This window comes from Brachyhypopomus gauderio, chromosome 12 (genome assembly GCF_052324685.1).
Source record: "Brachyhypopomus gauderio isolate BG-103 chromosome 12, BGAUD_0.2, whole genome shotgun sequence".
In the NCBI taxonomy this organism is placed as follows: Eukaryota; Metazoa; Chordata; class Actinopteri; order Gymnotiformes; family Hypopomidae; genus Brachyhypopomus; species Brachyhypopomus gauderio.
In genome coordinates this window covers 6,047,330-6,071,559 of record NC_135222.1, presented here as the reverse complement: position 1 = coordinate 6,071,559, position 24,230 = coordinate 6,047,330, and the positions used below count along the sequence as shown (strand labels likewise).

Sequence of the window (24,230 nt, the reverse complement as noted above, 5' to 3'; positions counted from 1 at the left end):
AGTGTATCTGCTGTAGGTGTGTGTGTGTGTGTGTGTGTGTGTGTGTGTATGCAGAAGACACAAAGCATTACATATACATACAGAAAAACATACATATAATAAGCTAATTGAAGTGTATGCTACTTTGGGATGCATGCTGCTTTGTATGCAAACGAGTTTATGTTTGGCAGAAGTCTTCATTTTCAACCCTTCTGAATTGAAATATGAAGTAACACAGCAAGGCAAATCAAAAGGTGCGCCAACTATAAATGTGTTTGGAAAGCAGGGTGCTATTTTTGGCCTGGTTGTGTAAAAGAAAATCTATTGTGCAGCGGGAGATATTTACAAAAAATATGGAACCCCATCTAAACTGCATACAGCACCCTCTAATACAGAGATTACTGAACAGAATTTTGGCAAGTAGCCCTGAGAGCACCCTGGGTGGACTGCAAATGCATTTATTCTGAAACTGACAGGCCAAATTTTCTCATCAAGGCCTCAAGCAAAATACATTTTATTCTGAGCAAATCATAAGTGTGTTTAATGGAATAAGGACCAATCCTTCAGATCCTCACAACAGGCAAATACATGGCTATACTATTAATCTAATAAAAGTAGTAACTAACACAGTTTATATAGATAATCAAAGAATAATTGTGATAATTAATTGTTTGTGCATCTGGAGCATTGAGTCGTTTAATTTTGTAATTATCTTATAATTAAAGGATAAGGACAGGTCAAATTCAGGCAGGAGATTAGTGTTTTTTAAATGTCTGCTAGGACTAAGCATGCTAATAAGTATGGCAGTTAGACAAAGAGGTTCAAGAGTTCTAGCATCATTTCCCAGTTTTTACCAGAACACAATTCTTATAAAAAATACAAAACATTGTTCATTTGGTAAACAATATGGTTCATTTGGTAAACATTTAATAAAAATAATCCTTTGTGTCTTAAGAAAAGCTTTTTCTTTTGATCAAGATGTGTTATTGAAGACATCTAGCATCTTGGGACATAATTGGGAAGCTATTTCAACAATATACATGGATGAATGAATATTGCAATAAATGTGCAGGACCCTGAAACAACCCTAAACGGTGAATCATCATGTCTTCATGTATGACTGAAATTATTTGGTTCTATGTATAATATAGGCTATGATATTTTTCAGCTGAAATTGTACCATTTAAAGGTTCAATAGTATTTTAAAACATTTTTAGTTTAGCACAAACATCGTTTAGCAAGGTTTATGATTACAGCTCATTTTACTCATCAAATTAACATCACTGTAACTTTTATAACTTGTAAATAAAAAATACTGTAAATGCTAAAATGTTACAAATACCACATGTTCAAATCAGATGGCAAACAATTCTTTAGCTTACTTAGATATACACCCATGAAAAAACTTTAAATCATGGTTAACAACAGTACATTTCTTTTTAACTAGACCTTTAATATCCATAACACCCATTGTGAGGATCTGAACCTATAATGCTTTGATAATACCTTGAAGAGATGCTTGTGTCATCACAAACAAATTTTCTCTGCCTCTCTCTCTCTGTCAAAACACACACACAAAACACACACACACACACACACACACATACATGCAGTGCATCCTATGCTTGTAAGAAGACTGTAAACAAGTCTGGTACCAACATCCTTGCAGCCAGATGGTATTTTATAAAGTAAGGAAAGCTGTGGCAGCCATTAAGCGGGTGTGTCTGCGGTGCCTGGAGCATTCATTCAAGCTTTTCCCTCTCGCAACACTGACCTCTAAGCTCAGCCACACAAGGCCAACACACTCATAGAATTTTTCATGAGGTTTTCTGTCTATTTGGCCCATACAGTGCATGACCTTTAATGACCTCTGTAATTGTTTAATGTGGTAGATGACTGGGTTTATTGATTTATAATGATTATTATTTATTGGAGGATTTATCGATTTAGAATAAAGAGGCTCACCTCAACATGGCATTCTTGCCATCGCTACGTGTGCATCGGAGCTGCCGTGTCTGGTAGCCAATCAGAAGATCCCAAGATGCTCTGGGGTTTCTGTGGTGGTCATGGTTATGGTGCTGAAAGTGGATGATCTCAGAATGTCCTTTGACTGCATGGGAAGGTTTCAATGTTTTCTGTCCAGTCAGGCCACCATTAAAGTCCACCGTGGTCCTTCCAGTGGGGACTGTCCCCTTGCGTCTGCACTCACTCCAAGGCCCCGCCCACAAACTGTAGCTGTACTCCTGTTGGTCAGAAGTGCAGAGAGCGGAGTCGCTGCTGTCCTGACTGCAGGGACGGGTCTGAGTGAGGCTGGGACACTCTGCTCCTCCGTAAAGGGGCGGGGCCAAAACCTGCCGCATGCGCTGCTGGAGGGCGGGGCCACAGGTGCGGCTGCATGGTGACCAGTGCGAGAAGGCGGAGACCACGCAGTCTAACGGGCACGGCAGCAAGCACGCCTGCTCCAGCTCTGGCAGTGGTGCGAAGGCCTCGCACGCCTGCAGACTCACACTCGTGCCGTTGGAGCGGCGTGCGCATGTCACACTCCGCCTCTGAATCCCACGCTGTGCCGTCACACACCCGTCAGACGGCCGCGGTGCGGGGGACGGGGCGCATACGCCCCAGGGAGACAGATGCCACTCAAACAGTTGCTGCTGCCACTCACACACCTTCACACACGTGCGCTGCTGTGCGGGGCGCTGGCGGAGGGAACAGCTGGACTGGTGTGTGCTCCAGCCCTCGGTGTGAGCACACCACACGGACCGAAGCTGCAGGCCTGATGAACCACACTCCTCAGCTACACACACACCCCATACACCTGCAGAGAAGGAGAGAGAGAGAAAGACAGAGAGAGAGAGTGAGAGAGAGAGAGAGAGTGAAGTGCCTGCTCTTAAGACACTTATCCATATTAATAGACTGCTACTTACAAGGGTCCACTAAATCTTTATTATAAAATTATAAACTACACATGCCACAGATTTATCTTCAGAGATGAAAGGAAGATGAAACTAGCCATAGCACGTCACTGTCAGACACGGGGAGTACAGCTTGCCAGCCAGACTAATCTCATTTACTATATGCAGGGCCATGAAAGTAAGTCTCCAGGAGCACATGGTGAAATGTGAATCTTTGTGGCAGTACAGTGAAAGGGTGTGGCAAGTGAGGGGGGGGGAGAGTGATGGTTGTAGAGATAGAAACTCAGTGCTTTACACAGATAAGAAAGTATTACATCATCACCGTTGGTCCAGATGGAGAGTCAGAGGTCCAGGTCTCAAATATCTGCCAATTCCCTAAATGGCATTATTAGCGAGATCATCACGCAACCCCCATCCATGTGACACCACTACTATCTCATATGAGACATAAACAAGGAAAGAGGGACATATGGTGATGACATCATGATTGCCAACCCTAAACTTGCTGGGCACAAGTGAATCCATATTTGTGATCGTGAACGGCTGAATCCTCATTGGGCTTACAAGTGTAGTGTGTCTGTTGGGTTTAAAATACATAACATAAAAGTGGGATCTCTCTTGCCACAGAGGTGATTTTGAGGGCTTGGAACTAGAGAGACATAACTCCTTGATTTCATTATTGATTGCCTGGAAGAAAAATCCACTTACTATTGCCATGTGTAATGAAATGCTAGTAATAAAATACTTAGTAATAAAATATTAATAGTAACCAGGCAAAGCTAGTTTGTGTTCCCTCAGAACAGCACCGTAGTCTTTTGGTCTGACCCATGAGATGACCATCCATATTTTTATTCACTTGACTTCCATTTAAACAGATGTGGTCAAACACGCAGTTTAGGTCAGTAAACAGACCAGATGCTGATGTCCATTATTGCTTTAGCTGGACTTTAACTGGTAATACTGCACAAAATCCAAAATAAAGGCAGCCTTTAGCTTTCAAGCTATCCACAACTTCTTCAAGAGCTTAGATGCACCCTGGAGACAACTAGTTTAATCCAGTTTAAAATGTTTAATTTGCCATTTATTTTATTTTATTTGTCATTGACCTTTTCTTTTACAGTAATATAGTTTAAATGTTTTTTTATTTAATTTTATGTTAATCTAGTCTTACATTGTTATTTCACTTAATTATTTCAATACCTTTTTATTTTCACTTCCCCATGTGAAGCAGTTTGAATGACCTCTGACCTCTGAGTAAGGGTGTGTGCTAGCCTAATGAAATTGCCTTGCTACTTGCATGTAATTGTTCCATTGATAGGAGGTGAAAAGCACTGGTCCTAATGTTAGAAACAAAAGAAATGGTCTCGTATCAACATCACTTGTTTTTACATGACAGTGATGTCATGCACAAACATTTTTGAAAGATTAGTGGCATCTTATCAAATATCAGCAGTCAATGTGATTCTGTTTGCTGTTAAATGATTAATTTGTCAAATTAACCCATTTTTCATTTTCTGTCTCTCTAGATAGATACATACATAGATACATATGAGATATATTTACATCAAACTGGAACACTGCTTCAAGTCTTTTGGAAGACTTCATGCTTTGGTTTACGTTTTTGTGCCTTTGCTAATCATCTGGTTTTGGACCTCTTGGACTGTCCAATTACATTTAATGTGTACGTGCGTTTGCGGTGTACACTCCGCATCACAATACTACTGTAGAATTATTAAAACTCTAACATTTCCTATTTCTAGTTTTTCATATTCTAGTTCAACAGGTTGAGAAGGATGAGAATGGGGCCCCGTCCACACGACGCCGGAGATTTTTTAAAACGGAGGTTTTTGTCTCCGTTTTCAAAAATATCTCCGTCCACACGGCTGCACATCAGCTGCGTATCCATGCTGAACAAGCTGAGCGAATGTAAACAAAAAAAGACATGCGCAGACTCACTATGTGATGTCAGCGTTTTCCTAAACATGCGTTTTCCCCCGTCCACACGAATACGCGGAGACCGGTGTTTTCAAAAGTCTCCACCTTGGAAGGTGTTTTCAAAAACCTCCGTTTTCGGTGACCGAAAACGCCGTTTTCGTGTGGACGGGAGGCTGAAACGGAGACAAAAACGTCCGTTTTTTAAAATCTCCGGCATCGTGTGGACGGGGCCTGAGAAGACTGCAAAGCATTTTTGTAAGTCACTCTGGATAAGAACATCCGCTAAATGCGGAAAATGTAAACATAATTGTAAAAGTGTGCATTTATTTATTTGTCATTTACAAATGCCTCTGAAAACTGGAGTTCATTTCACTCAAGCTGCATCCATTTAAAGCCTTAATGGACTCAACAGGCTTCAGTCCAAAGTCATTTCAACTCAGCAGAACCCCAGCAGTCAAATATTACTCCAGGTATGTTAAGCCTAGTTTAAGACTACATTCACTGTAGATTAGACATGCAAGTCTCATAAATGCCTTTCTCTCCCTAGCAAGCCTCAGACACACTGTACATGCATGTGTCCCTTTTTCATGTACAGTGTGTGTCCCTTTTCTCAGTCACTCTGCTTAAATGGAACATATATTCATTCCCAACATTCCCTGCATATTTATTCTCAGGCAAATTTGTTTTACTCCTTCCACTTGCTTACACTAAGCAAAACCGAGACTCAATATTTAACATTTCAAACATCAGCTTTTTTACATAATACCTCTAATAGCGAACTTTATTGTGCATTTAACCAGTGGGCAACGAAATCAAATGAATGACCAGAAAAGGTCGATTGGCACTGGAACGAAAAGAATAAATAACACTCATTTCAAACCGTAGGCAAGCTTAAGTGGACGTCACCCTGGCAATGGAGGCGCCATAATAATCACAAAATGAATCACTTTCATTAGAGGCTTTTAAAGAAAATCGTTACTGTGATGTCGACCATCCTCAGCTGAAAGTCAAATACCTGCTCGTCAGGCCTGCTTGTAACACAGCGGGAAAACCCACACGTCCCGTCAGGGGACGCATGTTCCATCTCTGCTCCGTCAGTCAGGCAGTTGGCATGGCAACACAGTCAGACAGGGGAGTAAGGTTGGGTAAAAGGATTCATCCTTCTCCACAGCGGGTGTCGCAGTGGGGTTAAAGCAGGCTGCTCTGATGGGGTTACAGTAAGGACAGGGGAGGTGGGAAACACTGCTGGCTGGGGTTGGTTGCAATATTGGTTTTCGGTGGAGTACAGTGGAGACAAGAACAGAAGGGCTAACTGGTATAATCAAATATATCACTTTTACATCCTTTCATAACTTTGCTGGTCTAGTAGTTCCTTCTTGTGTAAGAAAACTAATTATGCAACAAAGGAGGTAATCTAGTCAGATGTTTATAGAGAATGACAGTTTTCTGCTACATAGATTTTAACAGATGCACAAATAACTGTGTGGAACTATGAAGAGCATAGGTTTGGGTTTCTTCTCTCTTTGTTCAGCTCTATGAGCGGAGGATGGTTCTTGGCTGAAAGAACTCTTCCAGAGAAAAAACTTTTTAATGAGAGTGTAGGTAATTTCATCCCTGTTTGAGATCCCACTGAAAAGAGCAAACTAGATGTACACCATTACCTCCAGACACTTTACACTCCCCCCCCTCCTCTCTCTCTCCTCTCTCTCTCTCTTGCTCTCTCTCTCTTTTTCTTTCCCCTCCCTTTTGTGGATTTGACACGGTGTGAATGTGAGTCATACACTTTGCAGAATGAAGTCTGCACATCATGCTGTGCTGCTCTTACTGAGTTCCCTATTCAAACCCTAAATATCACCCCTCCAACCGAGAGCAGCTTTACTGAGGTAGCATTTCTGAACCTTTCAGGGGGGTTGCAGGTATTCTCTCTCTCTCTCTCTCTCTCTCTCTCTCTCTCTCTCTCTCTCTCTCTCTCTCTCTCTCAGTAAACTGTTAAAAAACTTTCCCCCTTCCAGCAGTGCAGAAACGGTGCCAAATGAGACAGAGTAAACACGTTGTCTACTAGTGTTGTCTGGTGCAGCTAACATTAGTGTCCTTTGTGACTGACTATGGCAGGTGTTGCCTGCTGTCTGCTCCCGTGTGTTCACTGCACATGGCTAGAAGAAATGCCTTCACAAAGGTTTCAAGGAAAAACGTCAATTTTTCTACCTGTCCAAAAGCTGGGATTTAACCTTTTTTAATCTAGAGACATATTCCTGTATACAATGAAATAACAGAGATATTATAATTAACATCTCTTAGCATATCACAAGCAAATTTTGTTGACATTTAATCTCACCTGTTTCATATGTGAATGAACCTGAATCAGTGATTACGGAGCTGAATCAGTTCACAGCAGTACCCAGTGCACAACTGCTTCATCTGTTCCTCATTAACTCTGTAATGAATTCCATTTTTCATTGTGTGCTTGGAAGCATTGGGATAATAACATTCTGTCAGTTAATTTCGTGATTTGTCTGTGTATGCTAGCTTTTGGTTTATAACTGGGTCTGTTTTGTTTCACAATAAGGACACTCCTTATTTCACCATAGTCCTGGTGGCTCCGGTGGCTCCAGTGCCAACATTTCAGCTCTTATGACCTGTGGTGCTCCAGCATCAGTACCAGCACTGCCACCTGGTGTCCTGGAGGCTGCTGAATCTGCTCCCATTTCCTGCTACCTCTTCCAGTTGTCTAGTGCCAAAGATGTCACCCAAATGGGCATCTCCCTGTAACAGTCTAGGAAGACCTGAGGCCTTGAAGGGCAAAATCCACTCGTGTCTGTTTCGTCAGTTGATGTTGCTAATCTCCAGGTCTGGTACTAATCTACAACCCTGGTCCTAATCTCTAACCCTAGTCCAGAGCCAGAAGATACTGCGTTGGGCCTGGCTCCCTTCAGTCACAATCCCATATGTGGTTCTGTGGGGATGCTCTTAACTTTTTTCCTGCTCCAGAAATACATTTTTTTCTGGCCTGCAGAAGTTCTAGTGCTTTTTGAAACGACATGAAATCCTCAGGGACACTGGGCTTATTTTGCAACTCCCGATTGGTCCATACCAGCTCCTAGAACCCTATGCTCACAGTCACATGCTCCCGGGTCTTGATAATTCAGTACTCAGTGACTTTACATACAGTGCCTATTTTCATTTGGCTGCTGTAAAATACTGAGACAATAGTGTACAGTGCTGGCCCCTTTTCTTCATTTTTCCTCTGTCTTGTTCTTCCAGTTTGTTCTTCTGTTTTTTTCTACAGTTTCCTCACTGTTTGTTTCTATGTATGGATCTGTCTGTCTTCATGGTTGTTCTGCATGCACTGACAGTGAATCCAGGAGGCGTAGAGCCATAAAAGTGACACAGCACTTGCTGTCTTTTGAGTGTGTCTCATGCCACACAAATATGTATTTAAGATACTGCTAAAGGATGGCTAAATACAATTTTTATTGATTTTACAATTATATGGGTTATGATTAAGTGTAAAAAATTGGCTCCAATTTGCAGCCATAGAGGGGCATTTTAAGCATTAAAATATATGAACGTAATAAATCTGATTGGTGAGGGTAATGTGAGCCATCACTAACCCAATGATCCCGAATACCTACATGGTGAACATAAACGATCTCTTTAACTTAGAGTAACTTAGTATTGTGAGAGGCTTGAGCAGCAGGCAGAAAACATAAGAAATAACAGTTTTCTCGTGAGTAGCGGGGCGCATGAGTGTCACTGAGGCTCGGAGACCTTTACCACTCCCTTGCTTCTTTTGCTTTTTCCTTCCTGTCTCTGTGTCCCAGATACACTGGAGAGCGTTCTTTGAAGAATAGGGTGTGTCAGGACTCGCCGGATGCACACAATAGCGCGACTGACAGATGAATGGCTTAGAAATGGCCATAGAATCTATTGCAATGCTTTTTCACAGAGATTCTGGCAGAGAAGAATCAGATACTTTTATCTTGTCGTGAGGAGTGTGGACTGTGATGTCAGAATGACTAAAGAGAGAGGTGTGCTTACAGGCTTGTTAGACTGTGTGTGAAGCTGTGTGTTCTTTGAGTCTGCACAGTAATTTCCTCATAGAACATATACTGCCATCTATCTATCCATCCATCCATCCATCCAGAGAATGGCTCATGTACTTATACATGTTCTTATCTTCATCTTGGATCGATTGAAGGATAGATGGATAGACAGATGGACAGATGGATTGATGGACGATAGATAGATGAATAGATGGATGGATGGCTAGATGGGTAGATGGATGGACAGATGGATAGATGGATGGACTGACAGATAGATGGATGGACCGACAGATAGATGGATGGACCGACAGATAGATGGATAGATGATGGACAGATGGATAGATGGATGGACAGATGGATAGATGGTTGGATAGATGGATGGATGGATGGATGGACAGTCCCGTCCATCCATCTATCCATCTATCCATCCATCTATCCATTTATCCATCCATCATCTCTTCTAATCTCTATTAAAGTGAATATCTTGCATGTGAACTGTAACTCTACAAACCTGATTCAACTGTTGTGAGACTTTACTGTAACCTGCCAAGTTGAATCATGGGTGAACTGTTTACCAGATGAAGATAAGAACATGTATAAGTACATTAGCCATTGTCCTAGCATTAGGACTACTGTTATGTTGGAACCCAGCTCATATCAGAACCTAGTTCATTAAAAAACCCATTTCATTTTAAAATCCATTTCACTCTAGAACTTTGTAACTCAAACCTTTTGGAAAACGGCTTAGAGGGAACCTGGCTCTCAATTTCTATTAAGTTTTTCCTGAAGAAGCTCATTTTGGAAAGCAAAGATTATGGAACATTACTAAAATAACCCAGACACCTAACCCTGTGTGTGTGTGTGTGTGTGTGTGTGTGTGTGTGTGTGTGTGTGTGTGTGTGTGTGTGTGTGTGTGTGGGTGTGTGTGTGTGTGTGTGTGTGTGTGTGTGTGTGTGTGTGTGTGTGTGTGTGTGTGTGTGTGTGTGTGTGTGTGTGTGTATGATTTTTATGCTCATGCATATGTGTCTCAGTATGTCCTGTCCAGTAATAAAGTTGTGTTTACTTATTCAAATCAGAAGGAAACCCTAAGACAGACATATGACATTGCTTATATTAGGACTCCTGTCTGCTTCTGTCCTAGCTATCTCCCTCTCTCACTCAATAACTTACTCACTCCCACACTCACTCACTCGCTCGCTCACTCACTCACTAATTCACTCACTCCCACACTCACTCACAGTTTCACCCCCTTACACATGCACTCACTCCCTCACACACACACTCACACACTCATACATTCATTCACACACTCAATCACTGTCTCATTCATTCACACATTCACTCACTCTCTCATGCACTCACTCACTCATACACTCTGTCACACACACACAACAATGATGCAGAAATGGAAAACATCGCAGGGATTTGCAGTAAAAAAGCAGAAATATCAAAGATGTTAGAGGGTGAATATATATGAGGATAAAAATATAAAGATCAACAGTACCACCTTAAGTCTAATGTGTGCACGCCTACCACGTTTTGTCAAGACTACCACTACAACACAGGCCAGCACTGTCAGTCTTCAGTTGTCATGGAGATGTTTTGTAACTGAAGAGGCTGCCTGCCTGGTAATGAAACGTGCGCGCACAAACGCCTCGTGGGATCCATGGAGAGGAGGTGGAAGGGTGCATCCTTATCAAGACGTGTTTTTATTCCACCACTGCTCTCCTAGTTGAGCTCATAAACAGAGCTGCCGGTCAGACGGCAGCTTTTAAGGTGAGACCAGCACGATCCCTCCACCCTGTCTTTTCTCTCCCCCGTTCATTCACATTTGCTCCTATTATGACTTTGCGAGAGCGAACCGTTGGAAAGACGAGGCAGAGGACTCGTGTTGTTCACATTTACATACGGATTGATAAGAAGCAGCAGCGATCTGCCCTCTTCTGTACAGCCTCTTCAGCCTTTGGCCCTGCCAACTGTCCTGACTTTTGCTTTGTTTTGACAGAGAAGGCCATTTGCAGTGCTGTGTCGGTGACGTCAGCGGGGCTGAAGAGCTTTGAGGGAATGGTGTAAAATGAGGCTTGAGAGGGACCAAACAAAGCCGGTAGTTTAATAGTGTAAACGATTATTCTTTCATCTGCAATCTCTCCTCGTCTTCCTCTCCTGCCATTACAAGGTGAGCGATGCCTTATAAAGCCAAGGTTAAGCTATCCAGGGCATCAAATAGGATGATGGGTAAAAGACAGACACACTTGAGAAGCAGGAGATAGAGATTGAAGTGTGTGTGTGTGTGTGTGTGTGTGTGTGTGTGTGTGTGTGTGTGTGTGTGTGTGTGTGTGTGTGCGTGCAAGACAAACCTGAGAGGGAACAAGATAACGGAAGCAGGAGAGGAGGAGTTTGTCCAGGAACGAGGCAGAAAGCCCCCTGACAGCCTTCTGAAAGAGGAGCTGGGAGAAGCCCTGCCTTTCATGATGAAACCAGTATCGATTTCACATTCTAGGAATCATCACCAGTGCTACCATGTAGTGGTGATCACGGAGCAGTGCACTGTGGGTGATGAAACACCCCCCCCCCCCCCCCCCCCCACCCCGTGAATCCCCAAGGAGGTGGATCACTAGCCTGAGGGTGAATGGGGACTGAAACAAGCAACACACTGTTGTTTCTGATCTACAAAGTCATCTAACATAGTCCTGTGTGCGCAGAGGCCACTCGATTAGCTCACTGCACCTTTGTCGGTTCCTCTCCTTTAAATCCTGGTTCACTTTATCAGGAATACCTTGAAATGCCCTTGCCCTTCACAGGATTTTATATAGCCTAACGGTTAGCTGCAGGAAACACCAAACCAACACCAAACCTACACCAAACCTAGGGTACAAAATCAGCTTACGGAGCTTATGTTTCTGCAGAATCTCATGTCTTCTGTACATGAGTCTATCAATTGAGAAATACTCTAAAATCTCCAATACTCAGTTAACTGGAAGAAATTGTCAATTTATCAAACAGCAGACCAGACCCTACAGATCCCCCTCACAATATCATATATTTATGCATTAAAATGCCCACTCACTTATTGGAGTTGCATAAACGTACCGGTAATATCAAACCACTGGTTTCAACTTAAACACTAACCATGACACTCAGCATTGGATGAACTGGTGAACGTTCTACTCTTTCTTGGCAGAATACCAACTGTCTAAATGCCAAATTTATAAAAAAAATAACATACATATTCTCAGTTATTTCTGTCCAAACTCACCGCCCCCAGTCATAGTTTAAATCTTCAGAGAAACATTTTTCAGAACACTAATTTTACCGTGTATCATTCTCCCATCAAACCCAAACACATGTCATTGGGAGTCTGTTCTCAGAATGTCTCTATCGCCCATAGTTTTTTTTCGTTTCCTGTATTCTAGTATGTCGTTATGTGTAATACGGAAAAGTGGTACCACGGAAAGTGGAGGCCCTCTGTGGTGGCAAACTATTGCTGGACACTGAGGATGGATGTTACTGAAGCAATATATGGGTGAAATTATACACCTATATAGAATAGTTATAGTTATAATACAAGTTCTGTCACAATCACAGCTCCGGACCCTTCCCTGTGGGCGTGCCGCTACGTTGTTTGCGTGCTGTTATGTCCATATTAGTACTTCCGTGGGTGTGGGTTGTTTGTGAGCGTGTTCGTAGTCGCACCTGTGCCTTGTTTCGAGATCATGAGGGTATGTGTTAACCACCTATTTAATGTGCGCTCACGCAATGTCTTGTGCTCGTCTTTGTCTAAAGTTTCGTGCCTGTGTGAGAGTTTCTGTGTATGCTTGCACTCCGCCCGGAGCTTACACGTGTCTTTGTACAAATTAAACGTTTTATGTTGCACTGCCCGACGCTTGTCGTGCCTCCTCCTTCAGCGTCACAAGTTCTGTACCACACAATGATAAGTGCAATAAAGAATAGTATCAAACAATACGTCCAAGAGTTCCAGTGACTCAACATTAATGTGAATTTCACAGGTGTAGGATCAATGATCATTTAAATAGTCCACGAATAGAAATGTCTTGAGTCTGCGTTTGAAGTGCAAGCGACTCTGTTGACTTGACAGTAAGGGAAAGTTCACTTCATCATCTGGGAGCCATGACAGAGAATTGTTTCGATGCATGTGTCTTCCATGAGACGTGAACCATGATGTTTCAAGCCGAAACACCTGGTCCATTTTTGGATTTGTGGGCGAGCATCATGGTTTTAAATCTGATGTGGTCAGCTACTGGAAGCCAGTGAACAGAGCACAGCAGTGGAGTGATGTGTGAACTTCAGAAGATTTAAGACTAGTTGTGCCCATAATATCAGTACAGATCAGGACAAAGTGATCAGTATGCAAGAGAGGTCTTTAAACAAGGTCAGGGAATACCCCGGATCTGACTGAGTGGACATGCTGAATCTATTACATTCTCAGTTAATGAAGACTATGAATGATTTTCCAATGAAGAATAAAAATTGGAATTGGATTGGAAAATTCTAATTGAGAAAGAGCTCTCTAAATGTCTATGTAAACATTAGAACTTTGAACGTCTGCAGAAAGTCTGTGCAGAACTTTGAACGTCTGAAGAATTTCAGTTTCTTACATTTCTGTTAACATCTCAATTATCACAATGCTTAGGTTGTGTTGCACACATTCTCAACTTATCACAAGCTTCCCAACATTATTTGTAAAGACACAGCAAGCGGTTAAAACCTTGTTTTGTAATGTCATATTCTCACCTTCACATGGATGACAATGACAATAATGGGAACTGTTTTGTTTAATTTTTGGTGTTTGTGTGTGTTGCAAACATTGCTAGTCACTCTCTAGTCAGATTCTCAGATGTGCTAACTGTCTTGTTTCTCCATGCACCTTAGCATCCAGCTGTTGGAATCTTTACCTTATTCCTATATTCTCTCAAATTTGCCCTTTTACTTAGGAAAGAGAAAACAAACAAATAAAAAACACCCATATTTACACAGTACTATTTTCCCCCACCAAAAAAATGTGGGAATTGCTATGTCATGCAGCCACATGATCCTGACAGCTGACAACTTTCATAATTGTCAACTGTGAAATAAGTGAACGTGAATACAGCACAGTGAATACAGCACAGTGAATACAACACTGTGCCAGCAAACTCGAAACAAAAAAGATTCTGACACAACATGGATTAACCACACCATTTACCACCACATGCTAATTTAACCACAGACCAATGCACTGTACTATCAGATCCATGTTTCCTTTAAGGTATTTGAGTGTAGTGATTGCTGGCAAGAAAGTGCAATTCATCCAAAAAACAAGATCGAGAGTTAAAAAAATATCGTCATGGTGCCATTCAAAACAATACCGCATGAGAACCATGCATCGTGTGGAACCACAAGACCACCTAAGACGCTTCTGTGAGATGATCGCAGTTTGGAACAGATTCAAACATCTCTAAATCGGCTCAGAAGGGTTCATTCTTTCACAGCCGTCACTCTTGAGTGCTGCATTAGTTTCCATGGTGCCAAGAAGAGGCGGGGCATGCTCAGTAGATCTCCAGCTGGGTTGCAGACTGGGCCCGCTCCTCTGATTACACACACAGATGGCCTGGCACCCGCACCGTCATTCTACAACTGCCATACATTTATCCGGATCCAGGACTTGGGTTGACAAGGATGGATAGCCTGGTGGGAGCGACTGGCTGGTCCTGTGTGCCACCTGTGAGAGTATATCCATTCTTTGGAAGCAAATGTAACAGCAAGTGCTGCTTCAGACTATGTGAAATAATTATACAGTGGTGAAGATCCATCAAGTTCAGCCTGATATTACACTGTGGGCAACATCCCATGTCACCTCACTTCTGTGTGCCTGCGTGTTCTGTGTTCTGTCTGCATTTTACTGAAAAAAAATATTCCCCAGGAGAAGTCAGCTGTACTTTTGTATCAGTGCAAGAAATGGTAGTAATGTATTCGGGGAAAATGGCAAACAGATTTTTTGCAGTGCATGCGTGCAGGCTTATTGTTTATTTGCCTAGGTTGTGGAGAAAACTCACACCTCCTGTCTCAGTACACAAACAAAGCAACCCCACTCAAAACTGAGCTCGTGAATTACACATACAATTAGGCAACACGTGACAGTAATGACTGCAGTAGGTATTGCTAAACACACTCACTCTCAGGCTTATCTGCGCTGTATAAAATAACCCACAATTTAGAAAAGACCCAGTGGAACCACACATGTGCAAACCTTATGCTTTTGCACATTTATGATCTGTCCCTCGTACTTAAACACCTCCTGACAGCAAAGCCGCCCAGGCTCTCCTGAGAGGGGTGGGAGAGACGGAGGAGGTCACACCTGTTTTCCATGAGAAGGGACTCCTCCTCAGCCTGTCCGTGGCCACAGCAACGGTCATCAGCACAACACAGAGCACAGAGCCAGGCGTCATGGAGCGGGCGACGGCCAGCAGACGTGCCAGGAAGTACATCATCCTTCACTTCCTCCTGCTCACGCCTGATAGACAGAGAGCAAAACACACATCACTGAAGTTTTAGGTGACAGTACTTACTTTACAGCAGAATTTAATTAAATAGTTACAGCATAAACAAAGCAATGTCCAGTTTGTTTAGTAGACAAAATAAAGAAAATTTAAAATAAAATCCTCTGGCAACCATAGTTCTACAGGAGACCTATAAAAGTAGACAGGAACACAGGTTAGTGTGCACTAGTTCTGGGTGAACAAAATTGAGTGAGTGGGTCTTTACGACTAGTTTAGGATCTTAGGGGTTGTAGTCAATCATCTTTTAATTTCCCCTTCTGAGCACAACTTTCAGCAGAATCAAATCAAGGAAGACAAATTAAGAAAATTGATCAATGGCGAAAAACAGCCAATGCACAAATGAAACTCCTAGCAGCATCAGAATGTGAGAAACAGAGCTCCTCTTCTCCACCAGGCATCCTCAAACCAGATCAAACCAGCTGCCTCATTCACTGTGGATGAACCAGATGCGAACATGTTTCAGGAGAAAAACAAAATGCACGCAGGCTTCTTAATTGCCTGTGCCAGCCTGAGAAAAGGCCTTCCGTGTCGGAGGGTGATATTTAGGAACTGAACAGGAAGCTGAGAGAGATCATAGTGGCACAGAGAGGTGTGGTGATAGCGATGAAATATATCAGACACATGTGCACTGTGTCAAATACTTAAGGCAGTGAAAGTGACATAGAGGAAAATAAAGAGAGAGCTAGAAACAGAAGAGAGAGAGAGAGAGATCATGTTGCCATGCAATAGTGAGGGTTCAGTTGCTTTTGTTAGCAGGAGCAAACCAACCAAAGTATTAACCACTGACAGACAGAACAGAATTAGACAGAAAATACTGGAAGCACCTTTCCTATTACAAGATACATAGGGTAGGTGCTTGCTGCCTTGTTTGACCTATATACATTGCTATTGGCATATCTGATTAGATGCTAACCGCATATCATTGGAATTGTACCTATACTTGGTCCAATGAAAAATCTAACTAATCAAATGTAGTTGAATCTAATCTAATCTAATCTAATCTAATTAATTTAATCTAATCGTTAATGACATTGTAACATTATGATAACAAATTGCACTTAACTATACATTAAATGTTAATCTCCCAGTTAGTAATAAGTAAGTAATTAATTGTAGGGGTAATGGCAAATTAATTATTTTACCCATTATTTCTTATTATTATACCCATCATTGTGAACTGTAAAGATAAGTGCAACAGATGAGCTTTGGCCCTGCTTTGTGCTACGCTAAGGTCTGCCCCCCAGCTGTCTAGTTAACCTGATGTTTACATGAAGTGTGTATGTAACGTGCAGTCACACACACAAAAACACATCACCCTGCAGCTGTGGAGATCCAGGTGACCTTTACTGTAAGATTCACTAGGCAGTTTGGATTTTGTTCAGACAGCTACCCTCTCTGATGTAAAAACAGCCTCTGTGTGTTCTCTACACCTGTCTGAGTGCATCCTTCCTGTCTCTCACCTTTGTCTTTCACCATTCTTGCTTGCTCACTTTTGTTCACTTTTTGTTCACTAAAACTCCATGTGCCTCTTAGCATGTGCCTCTCCTTACCGAAGTTTATCAGACTGGAAGTGGGACTCCAGACATGAGACATCGCAAATAGTTCTCTTCTTCTCTCTTAGTTTCTCAGCCTTATCTGGGTTGTCCCGTGTATCTCTGGGACACTGCAGATTGACATGTGGCATTAACCGTGTCTGATAGAGTGACACCCAGAGACTCTAGACTCAAGATATCCAGCCAAAGCTGAGTAATTACAAAGCTAATCAGTTCAGACAAGGAGCTGTTCACATCCACAGAGAGAGACAAGGGCTGTCCAAAATATTCCCTGATTACAACTTTCAATCATTTTTTAATTTTCATAATTATTTTTATTATTATTAAATTGACATCTGAAAGTTGCAAAGAGGAAGAATCAGTTATAAAGTTTAATTAAATAGTTTGTTTGACCAATTAAAAGGATGCTTTTCTTTCATTACTGAGAAGCTCTGAACAAATATCTTGTGGACTGTAGGGAGCAAGGAGGTGCAGCGAGATTAATGTTGCAATAATTTGTTTTTGAATTTATAGTATACACAGAAGCCATCCAGCCTGCATACGTAAACACCTACAAGTTTGTACTGGTCCCGCTGTACTGATCCAAATGTTGCTGGAGACAACCGTGTGTCGTTTTCACACCCACATCTTTTATGCACCAGTAAAGTACAGGAGTGCAACCCATGAAAATAAACTACTAACTGATCTTTACAGGATTTCTGACCTTTTGGCAGGTCATGTGCCTTCTCAATCCCCATTGAAAAATGTTATTTACCCACAGACTCTAGAATTAATAACACTGATTAAAAATCTCTCTAAAGAACCCCTCAAAACTAAGTTTCCTTGTTAACCTCTTCCATTCCTGGAAGAAAAAAATGCTATCTTTGGCAGGTTCATTTTCAGGCTAAATACCAGAACAAGCTACCTTTATCTAACCTCACCAATAATGACATTGTTGTAATTAACCTGGAAGAGACCTGAATTAATCTCACGTTATTGCGTCTCCATCTTGCACAGATGTTGACTCCTTATGAAAATCTGAGCCCTCTTCCTTCCCTGTCTATTAAGATAATTCACTTTCAGAGACATCTTCCATCAGTTCACAGAAACCGTCTTGCAATGCAAATATGCAAAATATCCAACCAAGGGATTACTCATGTAAGGGTCAGCAGCCAATAACCTTCAATTTGTGTTTTGCAATTTGTTTTAGTATAGCATTATACCTATATATGGCACAGAGAATAGATTTATGACCGATTAAGATTCTAAACGAATAATGTGTTTAGGGTAGCAATACAGACATATTCCTAACATAATGCAGTGTTGTGATACACAGTATTGTGATGGGTGAGGGTGATAGGCTGCACTTGTGCCCTCTGTTTGTTTGGTTTCCTGTTCCACTTCTGTGTGTTATAACTTCTAGCCACGGCTCCTTAAGGTGGTGTGCTGTGAATCATTCGCCTCACCACCCCAGGGGTTGCGTTATCACATTTATCCATTTTGAGTAATTTGTCTTTGCATGAATGTTGTCTTTATTGGTCAGTACTTTTGGTTCACTTTTCTTTGGTTTCATTTTTGTTACTTTCCCTGTAGATTCCATGTCTGACAAGTATATGTCAGAAGTGAGTACAACCATGTGTAATATCCCTTAAATGTAAAATGTTTCCAAGTTTGATCAAAACCTCTTAATAAATGTATTATTTCAAAGCTGGCTATTTTCTTTGTAGCACAATCAAAAATAAATACTTATGAAAGACTCTATGAAATGAGTCTCTACAGAGAACCAAAAGCAGAAACCCCACAAAAATAAATACACCTGTGATCACTGAAACAAAATTGAGTACATCTGTGATTTCCAATTAGCATAATTGCATAATCATGGTTAATAAATGACCTGTGAAATGCAGAACTTTCTCAGTTTTGGACTTGTGGGCTGTCTGCATGTCTCTCAAGGCTCCACAGGGAGAAGAACTGCCAGTGGAGTTGAAAAATTGAAAAGGATATAGGAAGATGTGTCGCTAATTAAAAACAGAAAAGGATACAGGAAGAAGGAAAGGAACAAGTCATAATTGACACTGGGGTGGAGTGGAGTGGGGCTATGGACACTGAGGTGCTCACACACCTATGAACACTGGTGTCCTCACACATCAATGGACCCTGAGGTCCTCACATACCTATGGACACTGAGGTCCTCAGACACCTATGGACACTGTAGTCCTGACACAGTCTAATTCTGAAAACAGTTGAGGAAGTGCTTGGCACACAGGCTATCAATGGGCATCAGAGTTTGACAGCTCCCACAGTGCAAAGGACATTACATAAAGTGAGCATCTATGTTAGGTATCCAAGAAGGAACTGCAAGCACAAAACTACAAGATTTAACTTTTGCATGAAACATGAACATGATGAGCCTGGTGAATATTGGAAGCACACGGTCATCTGAGACCAAGTTACATTTGTTCAGGCCAGATGGGGTACAGCATGTTTGGCATAAACGTGTTTGCCTGGACCACCACAGTGAATGCACAGTCCTGGCAGTAAAGGACAGAGAGGGTGACGATATAACGATACACGAGTACAAAAGATGTTGGGTAGATGACTTTTATAGACCATGGTACCATGAAATCCTGCGGATGTACCAGAATACCGGCTGACCAGATGACTCCCAGTTGCGACAAGCTTGGCAGAAGAGGAATTCCAGCATGATAATGATCCAAAACACAGTGCCAACATCACCCAAGTTTCTAAAGAAGGAGAAAATGAAAGCTGCGCCCTGACCAAGCATGCTGGCAGACCTGAATCTAATAGAGCCCCTGTGGGGTGGTTCAAATGAAAGGTGGAGAGACACGACCCCACCACCGAAGAGATGCAGCAAGAAAATCCCTGAAGAACCACAGAACGTTTCTCCAGAGGTGTGTGCAGCCCTGCGGTCCTACACGTCTGGGTCTGTCTGCTAGAATAAAGATGGACATACAATGGAAAAATAAAAAATCGGAACGAAAGGTATACTGACCTTTGAGTTCTGACTGTGGAGCCATGCATTTTAATATAAACAAGAACAAATACTCTACTATTAAATACTGAAGTTAGAAACAATTTTGATTTAGTTGACATTTGACAAGTGATATAGACCAGGTGTAGTCTTCACTTCTGCAGATACAGTATATGTACACATATGCACATTATCATTGCAACACAAACAACAATGAAGGACTAAGACAATAAGACAGTAGCACAATACTTTGTGTGTGTGATTTTTTAAATTTATCATCTGTAGCGTCTTTATTCATGTGCAAACAAGGGGAGTCGGAATTTGGCACAATACATGTTGGTTTGAAAAAGATTCTCTGTTGTGCCTACTGTTTGCATGTGCTAAATGAAAATTTGCACTTTCTTCTTTGATTTACAACTTTGACCTACCACCTGATTAACTTTCTGCTCTGCCTCCTGACATGTGAAGAAAAGTACAGAAAAGCAGCACCTCATTATAAGCCTGGTTCAAAGCGTGGGGAAAATATAACATATATAACATGACATGTTACTGTACTCCACAAATGTCTGCCAGCACAAATGACCCAGCTGTTAGTGGATGGAACCAACTCTGAATGGTTAACTGAAGGCTGGCCAGACCTGATCCTGAAGAGCCTCCAGAAAATGGAAATTCTACCAGCCAATAACCTGCCTGCCTCTGCACAACATGGGAGCATCACCAGACATCACTGCAGCTAAGATGAGTAGACATATGACTCATATGACTCACGGTTCAGGCAACTTAAAGAAAAGACGAATAGACTAAGGGACAGTTTTTACAACAGGGCTATCACTCTGTTAAACTCTTAAAACATTTATTCGGGCACTGTGCAATATATAAAATCAATCCAATTAAAGATGTTCACTTTACTGGGAAATGTGCAACTTAATTTACATGTGCAATAACAATTCTGCTGCTGCTTCTTCTGTTTTGCTTTTTTTTTTGTTCCGACTATTCTATTTTGTTTTCTTAAATCCATTTTATTATATTAGTGTATATAGCATATTTGTACCATGATGGAGGCTGGATCCTATTTTCGTTGAACAAGTGTACACGTACATTGTGCAATGGCATTACAGTATTCGTATTTGTATTCATATATGAAAGAACATTGGCAAGAACACCAGATGTGCCAAGCCTTGAGACTGTAAGACCAGACAGACCAACCTGGGCACTACCTGGATTGACTACAAGAAAGACCAATCACACAAATCACCATCAAGTGTGGGATTTTCCAAGGAGATGTCCTGTACCCGCCGTTCTGCATAGCGCCGAAACCCTCTCAGTGAAATCATCACCAAGAGTCTACATGGACGGCAACAAGTTGTATGCCAGAAGTGAAACACTGACTCACTAATCCAACTTATCAGGCTGTATAGCAATGTCATTTGTACTTGATAAACATGGCCACATGGTTACAAGGGGAGGGATAGTAGTTAGAACTGACGTGATTGTCCTACTAGAAGGTAACGTGGAAATCAAGTACCTTGGAATCCTACAAATGGGGATAATGAAGACAACATAAGGGAAGCAGCTACAGCCTTATATCTACAGAGAGGAAGACGAGTCCTGAGAAGTCTGAATGGGAAGAACAAGATCTGAGCTATCAACCCCTACAGTCTATCAGTTTTCAGATATGTCCAACTGGTGTAATATGCTGGCCTAAGGAGGAGATAGAAGCCCCTGAGATCAAGATAAAGAGACACCTTACAATGAACAGTGAAGTCCCAAACCCAGCACTTTGAGACTGTACACTAAGATGAAGGGGGGGGGGGGGGGGGGGGGGGGGGGACTAGTGCACATCAGAGCCTCTATTCAGGGTGAAACATCCAAGATGCAGGAGTACACCAGGAAGACGGGCCCAGGAGATGAAGTGCTTAGTGAGGACCTCAGACAGCAGAAACTCGAGAAGGATGGGAATGAGGAGGAAACCATCATGGGAGAATAAACCCTGCTCCTCAAGATTCTTGCAGGCAGATGGAATGCCATAATCAAGTGGATGACATAGTATACAGAAACATCGATGCTGAGTACAGTGCCCCTGAAGGTGGTGAAGAACGACCATGCTTTGGCCTGTGGGACGTCTAGATATAGACTAACAAATTGGTAATGGTTAACCAACCAGCCATAGTAGTGATGAGCAAACAGTTGAACAGGGGTGTAGTGACAGATGTGGCAATCCCTAGTGATAGCAACATCAGAAACAAGGAAAACAAAATGCTCAAGAAATATCAAGGGCTGAGAAAAACAGATTTTCTTTGGCCTATATGACATTTTATTCAACAGATTTTGCTTTATAGCAAATTTTAAGGAGTCCAAAAATCACAAATATTGATCAGCACCCCTGCAGCAAATAACATTTGCCTATAACAAAATCCACAAACAGGAATGACTCAGCAGCCCTGAATGGTGTGGAAGATCCTGCTGAGTTAGTGAAATGAACCAGACACGAGCAGGAATGAACTACACGGTGAATTTTATGGGTCTCATCTGAGCAGGGCTGCCACTTATCTCTCTCTACTTTTCTCTCACTTTCTCTCATTTTCCTGAGGTGTCTGACCAGGGAAAAAGAGGCACAGATGAGTCTCTTCTCATCTCCTGCTCTGCTATGGAGACCGATGATTTTCTATCAGAACAAGTACATCTCTGAATGATATGTAATGTCTGTGATCTCTGGATTGTCAGACTGACTTGTTGGAAATCCAGATAAGCAGAATCTTATAATCTTACAAAATCTGACAAAGTTTGGTGTTGGTTGCTATTGATCAATCAGCATAGGCTTTTAACAACTTTTTACATTAAGCAAATGGCAAAGCATTTTAGTCAATACATTTTCAAAAAGCTCTACCAAAATTGAGCAATGTGTGTAATTGTTTGAGGCAAGCACTATTATCTTACAAATATAAGGCATAAACATATCTTATTCATACAAGTATCTCGAGTGCTAATGTGACGTATGCTGACAAGTCTTTATACTCAGTCTATTGCCTCCCATAGCACTGACAATATATTGGTATGCTGTGCCTGAAGCTACACGCCTGATCTTCAGCACTGGCACGATATGACTGCAATCAAATAGCCATGTTCTGCAATCCTGCAGTGTGCTCCTCCTGAAGTTCTGTGAATATTCACAAATATTTATTTGATTAATATGCAAGTGCTATAGCATCAGGTTTAGGCAGAAGTGTCTTTACTAAATAACAAGTCTAGTAATACAAGTGAAAATTCCTGGAGATACCATCCTGAGATCAAGACTGTAATTGAAACATGGATCTGTAGGTCTTACAACAACCAAGAGATGTTTTTGGATTCTGTATGGCAGCTGGAAGAATTATGAATGCAAGACCTGACGCTAGATCTGTTCTTATCCATTCTTACCATAGAATTTGGGTTGCACAAATTCTTAGGCATTTGCAGTGGTGAGATCATCCATCTTGACTCTTAGCCAAGAGACAATTTGGGTTTGGATCCAAGTTCTCTAGTAAACCTGAACCATCTACTAAGCACTACACAGTCATCTGCTGGAAGTGGCATCAGAATGAAAATATGAAAATGTGTGGACAAAATAAACAAACCAAATAAACAAAAACAGCCAAGCAAAGCATAGATGCTCCAAAATTATTTATCATTCTTTTAGTTTTTATAGATTAAGCCCTGACCAATGACCAATGAGAAAAATTATCCCTGTTATTCTGTAGGCACACAAAATCTATAACTTCATCTTTCAGCATCCCATATGTAATCCAAATGTAGTCATTTTCCTTTAGACGTAAAAGCAAAAAATATATATACAGTATATATACAATTAATAGTGCTTTAATATAAAGCAGCTGAGCATTTCAGACCAGAATAACCTTACTGACCTTTGGACAATGGAACAAAAGCACTGATGGAAATATTAACCCATAGCAATGCAAATAGTGTAGACACAAGTCTTAGGAAAGGAACGGTGTGGGTTGCAGCCTTTATCCAGATGAATATCCTGTGTCCATTTGATATCCATTGTTTACACTTTCTATTGTGTGTGTGTGTGAGTGTGTGTGTGTGTGTGTACGCTGCTCAGTATTTGACAGAGTAATGAATCATGGTGTTCAATGACATGCTGAGCTGACCTTCACTGCTGTTATGTCAATTACTGTTCAATTAGGATACAGGACACTGATGCAGAGCAGTGAAGCCAAGTGGCAGGAAGTGTGTGTCCGCTGTGCTTGGTGTGTACTTAGCTCAGTGCCATGACACTC

At 41.6% G+C, this 24,230-nt stretch overlaps 1 protein-coding gene across 3 annotated transcripts in view; it reads right to left on the bottom strand.

Annotated features, from left to right (window-relative positions):
- Positions 1-24,230, bottom strand: part of thsd7bb (thrombospondin, type I, domain containing 7Bb) — a 52,166-nt gene that overhangs the window by 17,299 nt on the left and 10,637 nt on the right. For all 3 annotated transcript variants that reach the window (XM_077024618.1, XM_077024619.1, XM_077024617.1), the window contains 2 exons: positions 15,225-15,380; positions 1,945-2,794 (listed from right to left, as the gene is read on the bottom strand). In XM_077024618.1, coding sequence (XP_076880733.1) covers positions 1,945-2,794; positions 15,225-15,357 — 983 coding nt within the window. In that variant the 5' untranslated portion in view covers positions 15,358-15,380. The remainder of the gene's footprint in view (positions 1-1,944; positions 2,795-15,224; positions 15,381-24,230) is intronic.